Source organism: Xenia sp. Carnegie-2017, unplaced genomic scaffold (genome assembly GCF_021976095.1).
Source record: "Xenia sp. Carnegie-2017 unplaced genomic scaffold, XeniaSp_v1 HiC_scaffold_16, whole genome shotgun sequence".
NCBI lineage: Eukaryota > Metazoa > Cnidaria > Anthozoa > Malacalcyonacea > Xeniidae > Xenia > Xenia sp. Carnegie-2017.
The window spans coordinates 11,513,036-11,527,566 of record NW_025813469.1 but is presented as its reverse complement, the minus strand read 5'-3'; the positions used below and the strand labels follow the sequence as shown (position 1 = coordinate 11,527,566).

General features: G+C 34.7%; 1 protein-coding gene across 1 annotated transcript in view; it reads right to left on the bottom strand.

Annotated features, from left to right (window-relative positions):
- The window catches only part of LOC124436351 (pleckstrin homology domain-containing family G member 4B-like), a 43,668-nt gene extending 30,014 nt beyond the window's left edge, over positions 1–13,654 (bottom strand). Inside the window, exons 1-4 of the mRNA XM_046986270.1 lie at positions 13,521–13,654; positions 11,906–12,079; positions 9,527–10,043; positions 8,121–8,244 (exon numbers count right to left, since the gene is read on the bottom strand). Coding sequence (XP_046842226.1) covers positions 8,121–8,244; positions 9,527–10,043; positions 11,906–12,079; positions 13,521–13,532 — 827 coding nt within the window. The 5' untranslated portion in view covers positions 13,533–13,654. The remainder of the gene's footprint in view (positions 1–8,120; positions 8,245–9,526; positions 10,044–11,905; positions 12,080–13,520) is intronic.
- Positions 13,655–14,531: the final 877 nt, after the last annotated feature.

Here is a 14,531-nt window from a genome sequence, read left to right as displayed (position 1 = left end):
AAGAAGAAGGCAATTTAAGCTTATTCCATGGTAGTATCAAAATATTAGGAATAATAGCAAGCTCTTTGCGTTTTTTTAACGATTTGCGGCAGACCTGATTTAATTTCATTGGTTTGAGCTTCGTTTGCGGTTTACTAGTTCGTGCTTCAAATTTGTCGTGACCTATTGTAAGAAGTATTTTTCGTACGTGAACGTGCTTTCTCGGCTTATGTTCCGACTCTGTAACAAGTTTTCAAGATCTTTAAGCTTCGTGGCAAGCGGCAATGTTATCCTGGCATCAGTGTTATCAAATAGTTGGACAAGACTTTGTTCGAAACTTCGAATCATAGTAATCATGCAGTTTTGGTCCGGAAAGATTTGTGTTCAAGATTTGTAACAATTTAATGGTAGTGAGTGGTTTATGCCCCCAATTTAATCCAAGCATGATATTTTTTATTCTGAAAGATCACACAATTTTCTTGCTCAGCAGAAAATGACAGACTTTTTTACTTTTTAGTTATTGAAATATGCAATGATTTGACCAAGATGCATTTGGCCTTAAACGTTTTATTCCTTTATATGAAGTTATTTCGCCTTTATCACTTTATAAAGTATTAACGTTTCTTTCTAATAAAGTTTGTTAAGGATTCTGCTGAAAATTTTGGTGAAGCATTTCTTTAAAATGAATATATTATTTCTATAACATGAAATATTTCTGTTGTTGAAGAACAGTCTGTTTGCTATAAATGCTACTGTTTGTAGTCTTTTATACAGCATATGAGTCTGATCCAATCTTTAATTTAGCAAAGAGTTAAATTTATTGGTTGAGGAATGACAAAACTTCTATATGTGTTTAATGATCAAACAAGGGTGTGTTGGAGGGAGCTCAGCCCCGTTTGTCCAAATTCTATGCCTTGTATTGCCAGTGAAATATATATCCCAAAAAGCTAGCAGCAACTAAATATATATCAGAAAGCCAGCAATATTTTAATATATATGAGAAAGGCAGCAATAGTTGTAAGATACATTAAAAAGCCCAAATAGCTGAAATTATGGAGATATGCCTCTGTGATCTTATAAACCAAAACCTACAATTGAAATATTATTGACAAGTCTAGAAGAGAAGTAATGTTCTACTTTGAGCTACAGAAGTAGGGTACATTTGTACAATTCATTACCAAAAATATATTGTATTCAGCTGTTTCAGTGAATATCCTAATTATAATTACTTCATTTTTAATTGATGAACTAAAAATACAAAATACAACATGGAAAATCATAAGAGTTTATGTGATTTGGTGTAGTTGTTTGTTTTAGTGTGGAGTGGCTGAGAATTGAGAGGTTTGTATATTGACCAATTTCAGAACATAATGAGAAATCATCTTCGATTAAAAAACAAGCTTTGGAGTAAGAAAACTATTGAAACTGCATCAGCCCGAACTTTGCAATGTTATTTGGCCCAAAAATGTTTCTCTACTTGAGTCAGTTAATTGAACCTTATATGAAAAGAAGTTCAGCACAACCATCACCATACGCAATCAAATTTCGTAAGTTCGACGTAAAGGCATTTCTTTCATTTTTTTCGTAATCCTCGATTCTTGCGATATGTAATGACATTTAGTAGCCGTCAACCATCAGTTATTACACACTTATCCATAAAAAAGCGCAATATTATCTCAAAATACTGTATTACTAGCAGCAATTGCTTTATAAACACTAGCTCAAATTTCAAAACTAGGAACCAAAATGGCGGAAATTGATCAGGTGATCAATATTGCCCAATCAACGTAAGCTAAACGGATAACAATAGATGTCCCAACTCTTATTTATAGAGGGCTCTGGTGATGACTGTTGTGTTGAATGTGGTGCCCAATGTGGTTCCAATTTCACGGTAGTCTCATAAAGTCACGGCAAAAGTAACATACAACAATATCTAGATTATAAAGGATAATAAAATAGAGGTACTTACCACAATTTTTAAGCATTGAAACATATTGTAGATCATAACTCCCTCTAAACTTGAAAAATGAGCTGTGAATTATTTTGCCTTGGCAATGATAGAGCAAATTTGATTCTTGCAAGAGCGATTCTCAAATGAACACGAACGCCGATATTTTACAGGTATCGTGATAATTTTGACGTCAAATTGATTTAAATAACTTGTTTTATCCATGACGGATATTTGAGATAAGTAAAAGGTCCTGAAACGCCTTAAATATTCGAAATCCTAGTTAGTAAACGTTATCCGCCATACAGTGGTGTGTCCACGTGATTTTAACGACATTTCCTGACGTCATGGATGAGTTGTAGCTCTGGGATTTCAAAATATTTTTTGAAAATCAAACGTCAGAATATTGTTACGACGGATGATGCAAAACAACAAATAAAAATTTGATTTCTGAAGAAACGGCAATACCATAGACGTTCATAAAATATCAAATCTTCACATCTATCTCATCTAAAGGCTGAAACACACTAGGCAGTCGCTTCAGTCGCGCGCCCTAAGCGAATTGATGCACACGCGTCAGGCGCTTGAACGCCAGAAACACACATGCAGCGACCATCACCACTTTTACCGTGGCGTCAATTGAACATGGCGGTGATTTTAGTTTGTTACAGACACAGATATCACTTAGAATTTTTATTTGGGCCTTTATTATATCTACTAATATATGAATATTTACTCAGTACAAACTACTATGTGGAGAAAAGAGAACAAGCCAGTTAAAACACGCTACTATGATCATAGCCCATTACGCGTATATCGTGGATAATCTTTTTCTTTGCATTTAGGTTGTGCATTAGGGTTCCAGTTTGTAGCTTCTATTGTCCCTATTTGATAAGTCATATAAAAACTGAAAGATTCCAGTGTGAATTCACTTTATATTGCCTTCGTTTTCGAAGGTGTAATCTATAAATTTCGTATGATGCTTATGAGAGGGAATATGATGTGCATTGAGGAAGTTAAAATGTATGCATTGGCGAATCAGTGTAAAGCGACTGAAGCGACCAATGTCAAAAGTTCAACATGTTGAACTTTCACATCAACTTTCATCGCGAACCATGCGGCGAACAGCAAAAACAACATGGCGGCTATGGAGGAAGGGATTATGCAGCAAGTGAATCAAGACGAAAACTTGAGTCACTTTCATGTTGTATTACCAGAAAACGTTGAAGATGACGATGGTATAGATGAAATTTTGATTGAAGAGGTCAGAAACAACGGAATTCTCTGGAATACATCGTTACGTGATTACAAAGATATTGCGAAAAAATCGCAGGCTTGGGTTGAAATTGCTTCTCGTTTGAACCGAAATAGTAAGTTTTGTTGATTGAGTATGTTAATTGGTTCACTAGGTTTGTACTACCTTTTGCTCAGATTGTTGTTATACTTGTAAAAGACGAAAAAATTCTTTATAAACGCTGAACAGTGAACCAGGGGCGGATCTAGGATTTTTCAAACATCAGTCATAAAACGTCGAAGGCGCTTCGCACCAGGGGGGGTCTGAGGCATTCTCCCCTGAGAAATTTTGAATTTCAGAGCCTTGAAAATGCCATTTTCAGCGTTTTAGAGCAATACAAAATGTGGGTGGGCATCGTTTTGCGTAAAACAACACATTTTGCTTACGTTTTTCAAAAAAAAAATGAAGTGAACAATACTTGAATGTTTTGCCAAATATTTAGGCTCATTATCATGCCAAATATATGGCTCATTAGCATGTCTAGGAACGTAAAATTTATTTTACAATAATGCTATTCAAAAACAGATATAGTCTTTAAAATTTCTACCAAGTTGTCAGGCATAGACCCCTAGAGACCCCATTCAAACCTCTATGTAATGAGTTTAGTTAAGTTAGAAATTTGGTACTACAAGTGACAGTTCATAGATATAGAAAAGCTCAGACTTCAAACCATGCAAGTTTATTGTAACCTTTACCCATCTCCACATCAGTGCCAGCAAATTCACCTTTGAGAAAAACTCAAAATTTTTTTCTGCCAAAGATTAAGCAAAAATTATCAGAGTGAAAATTTGCAGTTAAGGACAGCTTAATGCCATAAATGTTTATTAGGCATTTCACTAGACTATTATCTCCTGTAAGTATATGCAAGGTGTGCTATATAGCAATCACTAGTAGCATTGTATTTGCAAATACAAACAGAATGTAACCAACATGTCTTTGATTATATAATTACATGAATGTTAAAATTGGTTCATGTGTCATGCTTACTGGTTATGATAAATATCTTTTCATATGATCAAAGCTTGTTTAAATCTAAATCGGAAATAATTTAGCTTAGAAATTATAATGATCATCAGAAAAATTACCTAGTGATCATGAAAAATACTTTGCTGTTTTACCAAATTTCAAGGTTTATCTGCATACATAGAAAGACATTTTACTTTATAGAAAATGCTTTTCATACATCAATAGCCCTTTGGAATTTATGGCAAACAATCTGGTATGAGCCGTAGATTAACTCACCTTTACATCTCTACATGAGGTGTTCAGTTAGAAAAGGGGACAATATGTGACATGGGACAACAATCCATGTATGTGAAATACTCAGGTTTAATACCATTCCAGTCAAATTGTCAAAATAAAAAGCTTCATGGATCAGAAGACTCAAAATCACAGGTTATAGTAAACAGCTTCTCATGTAATCAATGTTAGTTTTCTCAAATCTTAAACAATATGTAGTATAACTGTCCAAGGATTGAATGATCAATGATCATAAACTGAAAAACCCCAAACATTTGTTTATGATAAAGTAAATAATAGTATGGCTACAGATTTTTTGTCCATTGAAATATATTTGCAGGAATGTAGGATTTCGCTGCCGTATAACGGCCACGGTTCCCCAAGCACTAAAGAAATCATAGCTAAAAGTCCTTCGTCAACAACAATTTTAGAAGCATCGATCTGCTTACCATACGCCATATTCACATAAATTGCATCACACACTCGCATAATTGACTTTGATATATTACATTCATGCATACACTTCACTTGTCCTTTACTTACGATTTTGGATGTAAATTTCTGCTGATAAAACTCAAAACAATGTTGGTTTTCTTTTGAACATCAATGTCTGAAATGTCGCTCGCGAGATCGTCTTTGCCAAGCATTTACAATTCCATCCATAAATTTTTCGCCCTCTTGAAAAATTTCACAGTTTGGACAGCAGCATTCATGTCAATATATGAATTTGTAAAAAGATTTCCATAAATTCCATCTGATTGTAGTTTAGTTTCTATCATGCTTATAAAAATTACTATAAAACGATCAAACATTCAATTCAGACAGTGAGCTTGACTATGTTAGTTCAGTTGGCTATCAGTCGAAATCCGTCAAACCAATCACAATAAAGCAAAAATTCAAATGAACCAATTGTAAGATAGCAATTGGACTCCCTTATACGTCCGGCTACCCTTATTATCAGTCGAGACCATTCCAGACTGTCCACTGATCTGGCTATTGACCAATAAAATAAGCGTTTTTGACGTTTATAGACTCCTTTATCCGTCGAACCAGTCAAGCCACCCCGCTTATCAGTCGGTTATTCCAGGTCAATTAAAATTCAACTGATCTGGTTACCAACGAGATATTCATTGGATTAGTCATTAGTTTTCAATAATAAATAATGCGGGATTTTTATCATGAAGTAAATGCGATAAGAAAATAAGAATAATTAATGAATTTTTAATTAATATGAATAGGTAATTTTTGAATTTCAAACATCAGTCGCGCGACGGATTTGACATACTCTAGATCCGCCCCTGCAGTGAACACTATCACGAACGACTTATTTTGACTCTGAAAATGACTACTGCTAGTTGTCGAAACGTCAGTCAACATCAATACCAACAGTCCTTCTCGGGACTCTACTAACCTGGACGATCTTCATCTACAAACATGTTACGAAAGTCCAGGGTTCAAACCATTTACTTTATTACTATCAGGTACTGTCACTGTACCATATGCAATGTCAGATTTTATCAGCTAACTGAGACTAGTAAAAATTTGTTTTCAATAGATATTTTTTATCAAAATGTTCTCAGTGTCAGGAATTGTGAATTATTTTATTGTTTTCTTCTGAGAAGGGAAATAATTTTGCAGGCATGTTATATACTGTTGTACTAAGTGTACTCAGTGCTGTGTTTACAGTTTAATCAGATGAAATTATAGTGTTGTTGAGGAAAAAATCTAGAATTGAATTTTTGTAGGTAATTTTGAGATGGGTATGACTTGAAATATTAAAACAAAAGCCATCATCTTTGAATTTACAGAGCAAAAAATGTTGTCTAAGTTTTTTGTATTTTTTATCTATTTTAGATGGAATGCTCAAACGAAGGTGGAAAAACCTACGCGATGGCATGATGCGTTGCTTAAAAAAGATAAGTGATGGACAAAAGTCTGGGGCGGGTGCTACAATAACACCCACATGCAAATTCTTCGAGCAATTGCTTTTTTTACGTGATTTTGTTTCCAATCGTGAAACAGAAAGCAACATAAACGTAACCCCAATGAATTTTCCAAACAATCAGATGCATGAACAAAAAACTGAATCTGCTGCACAGAAATCAGTGAGGTTCACAACATACAAATATGACAGCCCAAAAGAATTTTGTAAACGGAAACTGGATGTAGATCAGTGTGACAAAAAGCAGCCTTATAAGCGATCAAAGAAACATTTTGAGTGGCAAGAAAAGATTGACTTGTTGTTGGTTGATGCTTTTAACAAAGTCAGAAGATGTGTCAACACAAAAGACTGAAGTGCGCATTTCAAACCAATTGTTTTGTGACAGCATTGTGGATATATTAGACGAATTGCCTCCTAAGAGCAACCGAATGGCAAGGGTTGAAATTCAAAACATTCTTATAAAGTATGAATTTGATGATGAACATTAGAACTCTTGCCTGTATTTTTCGTAATTCCTCATATTTATTTTATATTGATATTTCTTTCAAATTTTATTGTGAAATATGTTGATATGTTGTTTGAAGACAAAAGTATATTTATTACAAAAAGGAATATAGTGTTTTGATTAATGCTGAATTAACCATTAAGAGTGTATGTCAATCCACTGTTTCATCTAATACAAGTCTGTCAAACGCACAGGGTCGCAACTAACGTCAGTAATTCTTCAAACTTGAAAGGAGTCATACGAAACAAACGAAAAAAAATTCTTTGTCATATAACATAGCTTCTTGAACTAGAGTATGGTATTCTCCTTTTTCTTTCCTTTTTTGTAATATATTCCTTACCCAAAATCTTTTCTTGTATTTTTGTTTTCTTAATCTTCGTCTTGAAAGAATTAGCAGAAAAAGTAGTCGTCGATTATTCAGAGCCGCCATGTTTTGCTTAAATTTCCCACCATCTCTTGCGAAAACAATGGAAATAAAATCCAGCGGGCGGCCAATGCTCTCAAAAACAGATTTCGCCCGCGCGGGCGAAGCGACCGTGATGGAAAACTGCCTTAAAGCGACTGCCTAGTGTGTTTCAGCGTTAATTCGCAGCAGACGGTTTGTTGTAAAAAGAATAAAGATTACGTCACAAGGCGCAGCACATAATATTTGGAACATTTCGGATGAAAATTGTTACGTAAAAACAAGGTTCGACAATTTTTCATTTCATAGAAGTCTCGACAGTTATCAACTTTGTTACTAGGTTGCGTATAAAAATTTTTGAGACCCGATAAGAAATCCAATTGGGTGAGTTGTTAGTGGTCAACAAGCAGGAGCGAAACTAGAACGCTAATTTGTGGGGGAGGGGGGGTATAAATATTCATACATTCAGATCTGCCCTGAGGATTTCTGTTGTTGGCAATTTTAATTTCAAAAGAAATCAGGGGGGGAGAACTGAATTCATGAATATTGACCCCCCACACACAAACCCAATTGGCGTTCTAGTTTGTCAAAAAGCATTTGTGCTTGAATTCTATCTTTCTCCCGGTCACAGGTTTCAAAATACAAAAAACAATAGAAATAAACTTAGAAAGTCAGCGCTTGAATCAACTACAGCATTAGTAAAGCACTTTGCACGTTCTGCCGTATTTCTAACATTAGCTACCACGCATCCAGATAATACGTAAATATCAGAGGTCAGTGTACCGAACGCTGTACGTAATGTTTACTTGCCTGGGAATTTGAAGGAAATATAAACATATTCGTGCTATTTCTTCGCTGTTGAAATCTGGAATCTGCCATTCCGACTTTCCAGCATCCAAAAATATCACAGGTGCACCCCTGGCGTCCCTTGTACCTATGCGGGAAAATGGAAACTCGAAATACGAATTATATTACAAATTAAAACCCGATAAACAATAAAATAACAGCAATACAACGCGTGCGCTGATTGGTCTATAATTGAGTTTGCATTATCCTGTGCAAACCGATGTCAGCTCAGTCAATAAAAGCAATTAGCTACAGAGAATTTGCAAACCCATCAACATACATGTTGTGGGAAAAATTGAAAAACTTGTTTCGAGTTTATCTGTTTTTATTTAAAAAAAAGTAATAAAAGATGTTTATTGTGTTTGCACTTGGTTATGCAATTAATGTGAACCGAGGAGACATTAGCAAGAACTCGCTCTTGGGTTTGCACTGATCTGCTCTAGAATTCTCTCAAAGGTCTCCTCGGTTTACATAAGCCAGTGCAAACACAGTAAACATCTTTTATTTCTCATGTAAAAAAACAATTAAACACGTGCGCTAATTGGGCTGTAGCTGATTTCGAATCAACCCATGCAAATCGATCCGAACTCAATGAATTTAATCAATCAAAGAGAATTTGCGAATCACTCAGTCTCAAGTTTGCAGTGATCAGTTCTCGAGTTTTCTCAAAGGTCTCCTCGGTTTGCATAAGCCAGTGCAAACACAGTAAACATCTTTTATTTCTCAATTATAAAAGAAAAACAATTAAACACGGCGCTAATTGGGCTGTAGCTGAGTTCGAATTAGCCCATGCAAATCGATCCGAACTCAATTAATTTAATCAATCAAAGAGAATTTGCGAATCACTCAGTCTCAGATCAGCTCTCGAGTTTTTACAAACTTAACTTCCAAACTTCCAGACTGAGGGGGACCATATTCATACAAATTGCTATGACAACCTGATTTCTTTTGAATGTGAAATTGCTTTCAAAAGAGATAGACCACGCATAGCAGAATATAAGAATATCACCCAATGTAAGCATTTGCAAACAAGAAAACGCAGTTTTACTTTCTAAACGTTTTCTTTGATTATTCGTTAAAAACGATGTCATCAAACTATACACCAAAGCGACATTATACGTACGTAAATTTATAGTGTAGTTTTTTGAGATTTGTTATAACAGCTTTATTTAGTACAATGAAAGCTATATCTTCAATGTACGTGTTCTCCTTTCTACGTCACATCCGATTCAGAGTCATATACTTCTGGGCAACAAAAACCCAAGAAGATAAAATTTTCTTCCCATCAAATATGTTGAAAATGTTCTTAAGTTCGATGTAACTTTCTGTAGAATTTATTTCACTGACTCTTTACGTAACTATCATCTTACCTGGCAAGCAGATTACATTACTATGAATGACTTCGAAATTCACATCAAGTATAGTCAATGGCTTCGAGCTTAAATCTGTGAACATTTTGATAGAATTTACTCTGCTCGTCCGCGGGCTCAGCTCTGTATTCAAGTCCTTACTGCTTTGCCGTCTGTGCATTGTGTCAAATGCCATTATGTACCTCCACGGTCTGCGTTCAAACCCTTTGCCTGCTTGGCCTCTCACAATACAGCTCAAAAAAAGAAACCTGTTCTTCATTTGCTTCGACTTTCGTTCATTCCAGTTGGAAGCCCATATACCATCGTATTCACTTTTGGTCAGCGGCAACAACATCACCTTTTTGGAATCGTAATACTTCAAGATGATCTCGCCGGGCGATGCAGGTTTCAAGTGAAAATAGAATTCCCCTTTGTGGAGGTTGATGTCGAGCTGCGAGAGATGTATCACAGATGTGACAAATCTCTCGTAACATGGTAGCCATCTTTCCTCGCTCATTCCAGAATTTGAGAAAAATGTCTGAAAGTAGAAAACGAAGCAATGTTATTGATTTCAAGCAATTTCCGTGAAATTGAGACTTCCCCGGATGGTCACACTGCAGGGAGCGTGGAAGATTGATAATTGACGCGGGGAAGGCTCACATTGATTTCAACAGAAACTAATAAAGTAGTACATGAATATCGTCACGTTACTAACTTTTATAGCAAATCATTTTTGGTAGTTTTGAGAAAAAGAGGAAATAATTAATATAACTTTAAAAAAGTCAAACGCTTCAATAAACATCATATATTGAACATTTATTGAGTCGTTTTTTGATTGGTCAATTGACTTCGACAATAAATACGGTACATAACAATGGGGAAAATAATAATTCTACGCAAAAATCCTAAATCCACCTTCCCCTCCCTCAACTATCAATCTTCCGCGGTCCCTGACACGTATGAAAGAACTATCATAATTAATCCTATGGCATGGAATGTACATATCCACGAAAGTGTTGGATGGGAGGGGGGGGATGCTATAGTAAGTATTAGATTTCGATGGCTCCATTTTGTTGTTTAATGTCAGACTGTTTTTTTCAAATGACTTAACTTGATATTGTGACAGTAAAATTTTGCTGGAAAGGGCACTCCATTAAAATCTTATCACAATTGCTTTGGCTTAATTGTTTGGTCTATTAGTATTGGTAGGAAAATTGGTACCCATTGTACACCCCTTCAACGTGCACGTCTCCTAACCCCAATTATCCCCGCTATATGTACGACGTAGACAGTAACCAGGTCAGTTTATTTACTCATGTTCTGTATTTTTTCGACGTTCACTCACTTCAAAAACAATAAATGTTCAAAGAAAAGAAAACTAATAAAGTTCTCAAATTTAAATGGAACGACAACGTCACTAGCCACCACGCTACGTCATTGCAGGTAAATGGGGTGAGATAGTGAGATTATTCTGAAAAAACGCATTAGAATTCGGACATGAGGGAGCACGTTAATACAACGCAGGAGTGATCAAGTACTTTTCATGGAATTTAATGTTCGAATGACATTTTTTTAAAAAATTCAAAATGCTCATGAACGCAGATCAAAATTGCATTAAAGTTGAATATGTATCATGGTCTAATAGACCTAGTTCATAGTTTACAGAGATAAACTTGGATCAAAACTGCATTAAAATTGAATATGTATGACTAGTTTATAGTATACGAAGATATTGCAAACTCCGATCAAAATTGGAAAAAAATAAAGTATGGACTATAGTTTAATAGACATAATGTAGTTTATAGTTGGTAGATAAGACTTAGTCTATTTCACGATATAAGAATCTTGTAACACATATATTGAGGAACAAAATACAGAAGCCATTCGTTTACCTATGATGAACAACAAAACAGTCGGTTCCAGGCCCCTTATGAATTAATGATCGTCCCATTATGCTCTAGTTTACAGATATAAAAACAGCATAAAAATTGAATATGTACTTTGGTTTAATAAATCTAGTTCTTATTTTGCAGAGATAAACTCCGATCAATTAATAGACCTATGCAGATGGTTCAAAGTTTACAAAGATAAACATGCTCTTTCAACATTTATATACCATTTGAAATACGACAAGTTTAATATAACTAATTTATTTTGCTGTTTATGATGCTCTCATTTTTTCATTATAGAATAAAAGTATGAATTATTAATTGGTAATTCATATGTATGACATATTTATCTTCACCTGAATTAAAGATGACTTGAAATTAACTCAAAACATGTTTATGTTGGAAAATTTGGTCGTTTACTTCAAATGCGCTATTAATCTTGTGCTATTGACATCATATGGAAATACCAATATAGCCTACAGCAGAGAGAGACATGTTTATGTTCACAAACCTCAGCTGATGTCCGTAGTTCTAGAAGTAATGAGCAAATAGGCCTCAAAAACTCATCATCAAAGAGCTCAGAATGGCCACCATAAACCTCTTCACAAATCTTCTCGAGTTCATTAAAATGATCCTCGAACATGGAACCCTCGAGAAAGAGTTTCCATTGTTCATCATCTTGTGTCTACAAGATCAAAAAATAGCATTTTTATGTACTCTATTATATTGTGATTAAATAACATTTAAGCTCAAAGTTGCAAGGCTTCATCATGCACAAAGGCTTGCTATTGTAATGGTGATGTGTTTATTTATACACAGAAATGCCAATGACAAAATAGGATAAAATATTTTAGCAAAAGTTTATTATTTCACCGATATCAAAAACTTATTTTTAAAGTAGAGATTAATGTCCTTAGAAACTGCCAAGAATACCAGTCTGGCTGGCTGCTATGCCTTGAAGGATGCAAACACAATCTGCCTACATGTTAAATGTAAACTATTTCTTGAGAAATTGGCTTAATTCGGATCACTTAAAATAGTTTGAAACATATTGGAATATAATGGATAATGTATGTAGTAATCACCTACAATTTGAGTTCTAATGATTCAGGGAATATGTAACATAAATTACTTTATTTCTGTGTTATTTGAACATTCTGGTAACTTTGTTTACTAAAAGATTATGTTCCTCGATAATTAGGACATTGTATGTCAACAAGGATGAAGCAGTTTGACTAAGGATTTGCGAAAAAAATTGCGTTATTTGGAAGGAAATATTTCCCTGGGTTATCGCAACTGTTACAATTAGGTAATATCAATCAATTAAGGAACCACAACAATCGTATGTTTCAAATTAACATCAGTAATTGAATACACCAGCAGTTTTCTAAACAGTTATAATAACTTCAAGAAAATTGCTTTGAGCAAATAGCATATTGTCAACCGCACTCGAGGTAAAGTTATACCGAAGTTGCTTGCCGACTCTCTTCCGTTATGTGTAAATTAGAAATTGTGACATACAATTCGTATGTACTTGTTTATCGAGTAAAAAATCGTGTAATTTTGCTTGAAAAGTGCGATATCGATAAGGCTGTGGTTAAATACAGTTGTATAGTCGAAATAGGTAGAGTCACAATTTGAAAGTCTCAACTAAAAATCAGTTAAAATCAATCGCAAGAGTTTCAAAACAATTCTTCGATTTCGTAATTAAATTATTCCGTCTGGATGAATAGAACACGATTAAATAAAAAGAACTTTTCCCTGTAAACGATATTCGCAACTATTTATAATATCACTTACAAATGAATAAAGATTATACACAATTGATGACAAATGATCGCTACGTACGTCAAAGACGTCAAAGATCGAACGTGATTACTGATGAGCTTGTTTACAGTCGACTACGAATAACAAAATTTCTTTACAAATCCCTAGAATATGACCAAACCTGGATAATACAACGGTATGTATTCCTTTGTGTGATAGCTCGCCCAAAAAAGTGACGAGACCTTTGCGCAGAGGGATTAAATAAACATCAAACACGAACATCGGTCAACGACAATGGCAGTAAACTCAAAACACAGCAGCTATGCACGCGATTTGGAATCGATTTCAAGACATCTTACCTCTATAGACATCCTAAAGTTTCTCAAAGACAACTGGCTTGCCGTATATCTTTCGATTTTGGTAGATTTTCGATTCAAAATACTGCATCACAAAGCATTTTATGAAAAGGTCGATTCACTGGCCATGAGAGTCGGCCATAATTGGAAGTCAATATGACGGAGACCGCAAAGGTATGTGGGTAATCTCGTCAAGTAAGGAGACTGCTGTAAAAGGCTTAGCAATCCTTCCTTTTCTCTCCTTTTTTGTCAACTTGTGCGTCAAAGTCTCAACGAATTAAACAGAATATATTGAATGAAGTGAAGTTTTTCTAAATACCTGCTTGAACTCAAACAACTGTTTGGTCAACTTTGTAGCTTAGCGATCAGTGAGTTCTTAGAAATAAGACTAAAGGACGTAGCTTGCTCAATAATCGGTGGTTGTATCTCGTTATTAGTTCTTTTGATTTTTGAAATTCAATGCTTTCAGCGGATTATAGAATGCACATATGAATATAAGCCTTTCCCCCCTCTCCCCCACCCCCCGAATCATGTATTTTCCTACGGTCGTGGATTTGAGCGAAACAAATGGTTTTTCAAAAGTCCATAATAAGTTTGGAATGGCATAATTACTTAACAGATTGTGTGTACATTTTTTACGTAATTATGAATTTTTTCTTCTTGAAAACCATATTCATTTTGTGTTGTATGTTCGCTGAGAATTTTATCATTTCAAGTTAAGTAATTATCAAGAATGTTAAATTTCTTTTGACAGGAAAGATTTCGGTATTAATTTTACATTCTCGTTTATAAGAACTTTTAAAACGACGGCGTTCTTTCTAAAACAGTTCGTGAATGTCGTTTTACATTCTCATTTCTCATGTTATTAAAGTTTTTTAATATCCATTTAGTACAACCAGTGACATCATTATGCATAATGAGTCGTAGAAAAATTTCAAATATTCTTCAGTTTTCTGGCATCTTTTCGATGAAATTCTTTCGCAATATTTCATGAATAGAGTATTTGCACACTTC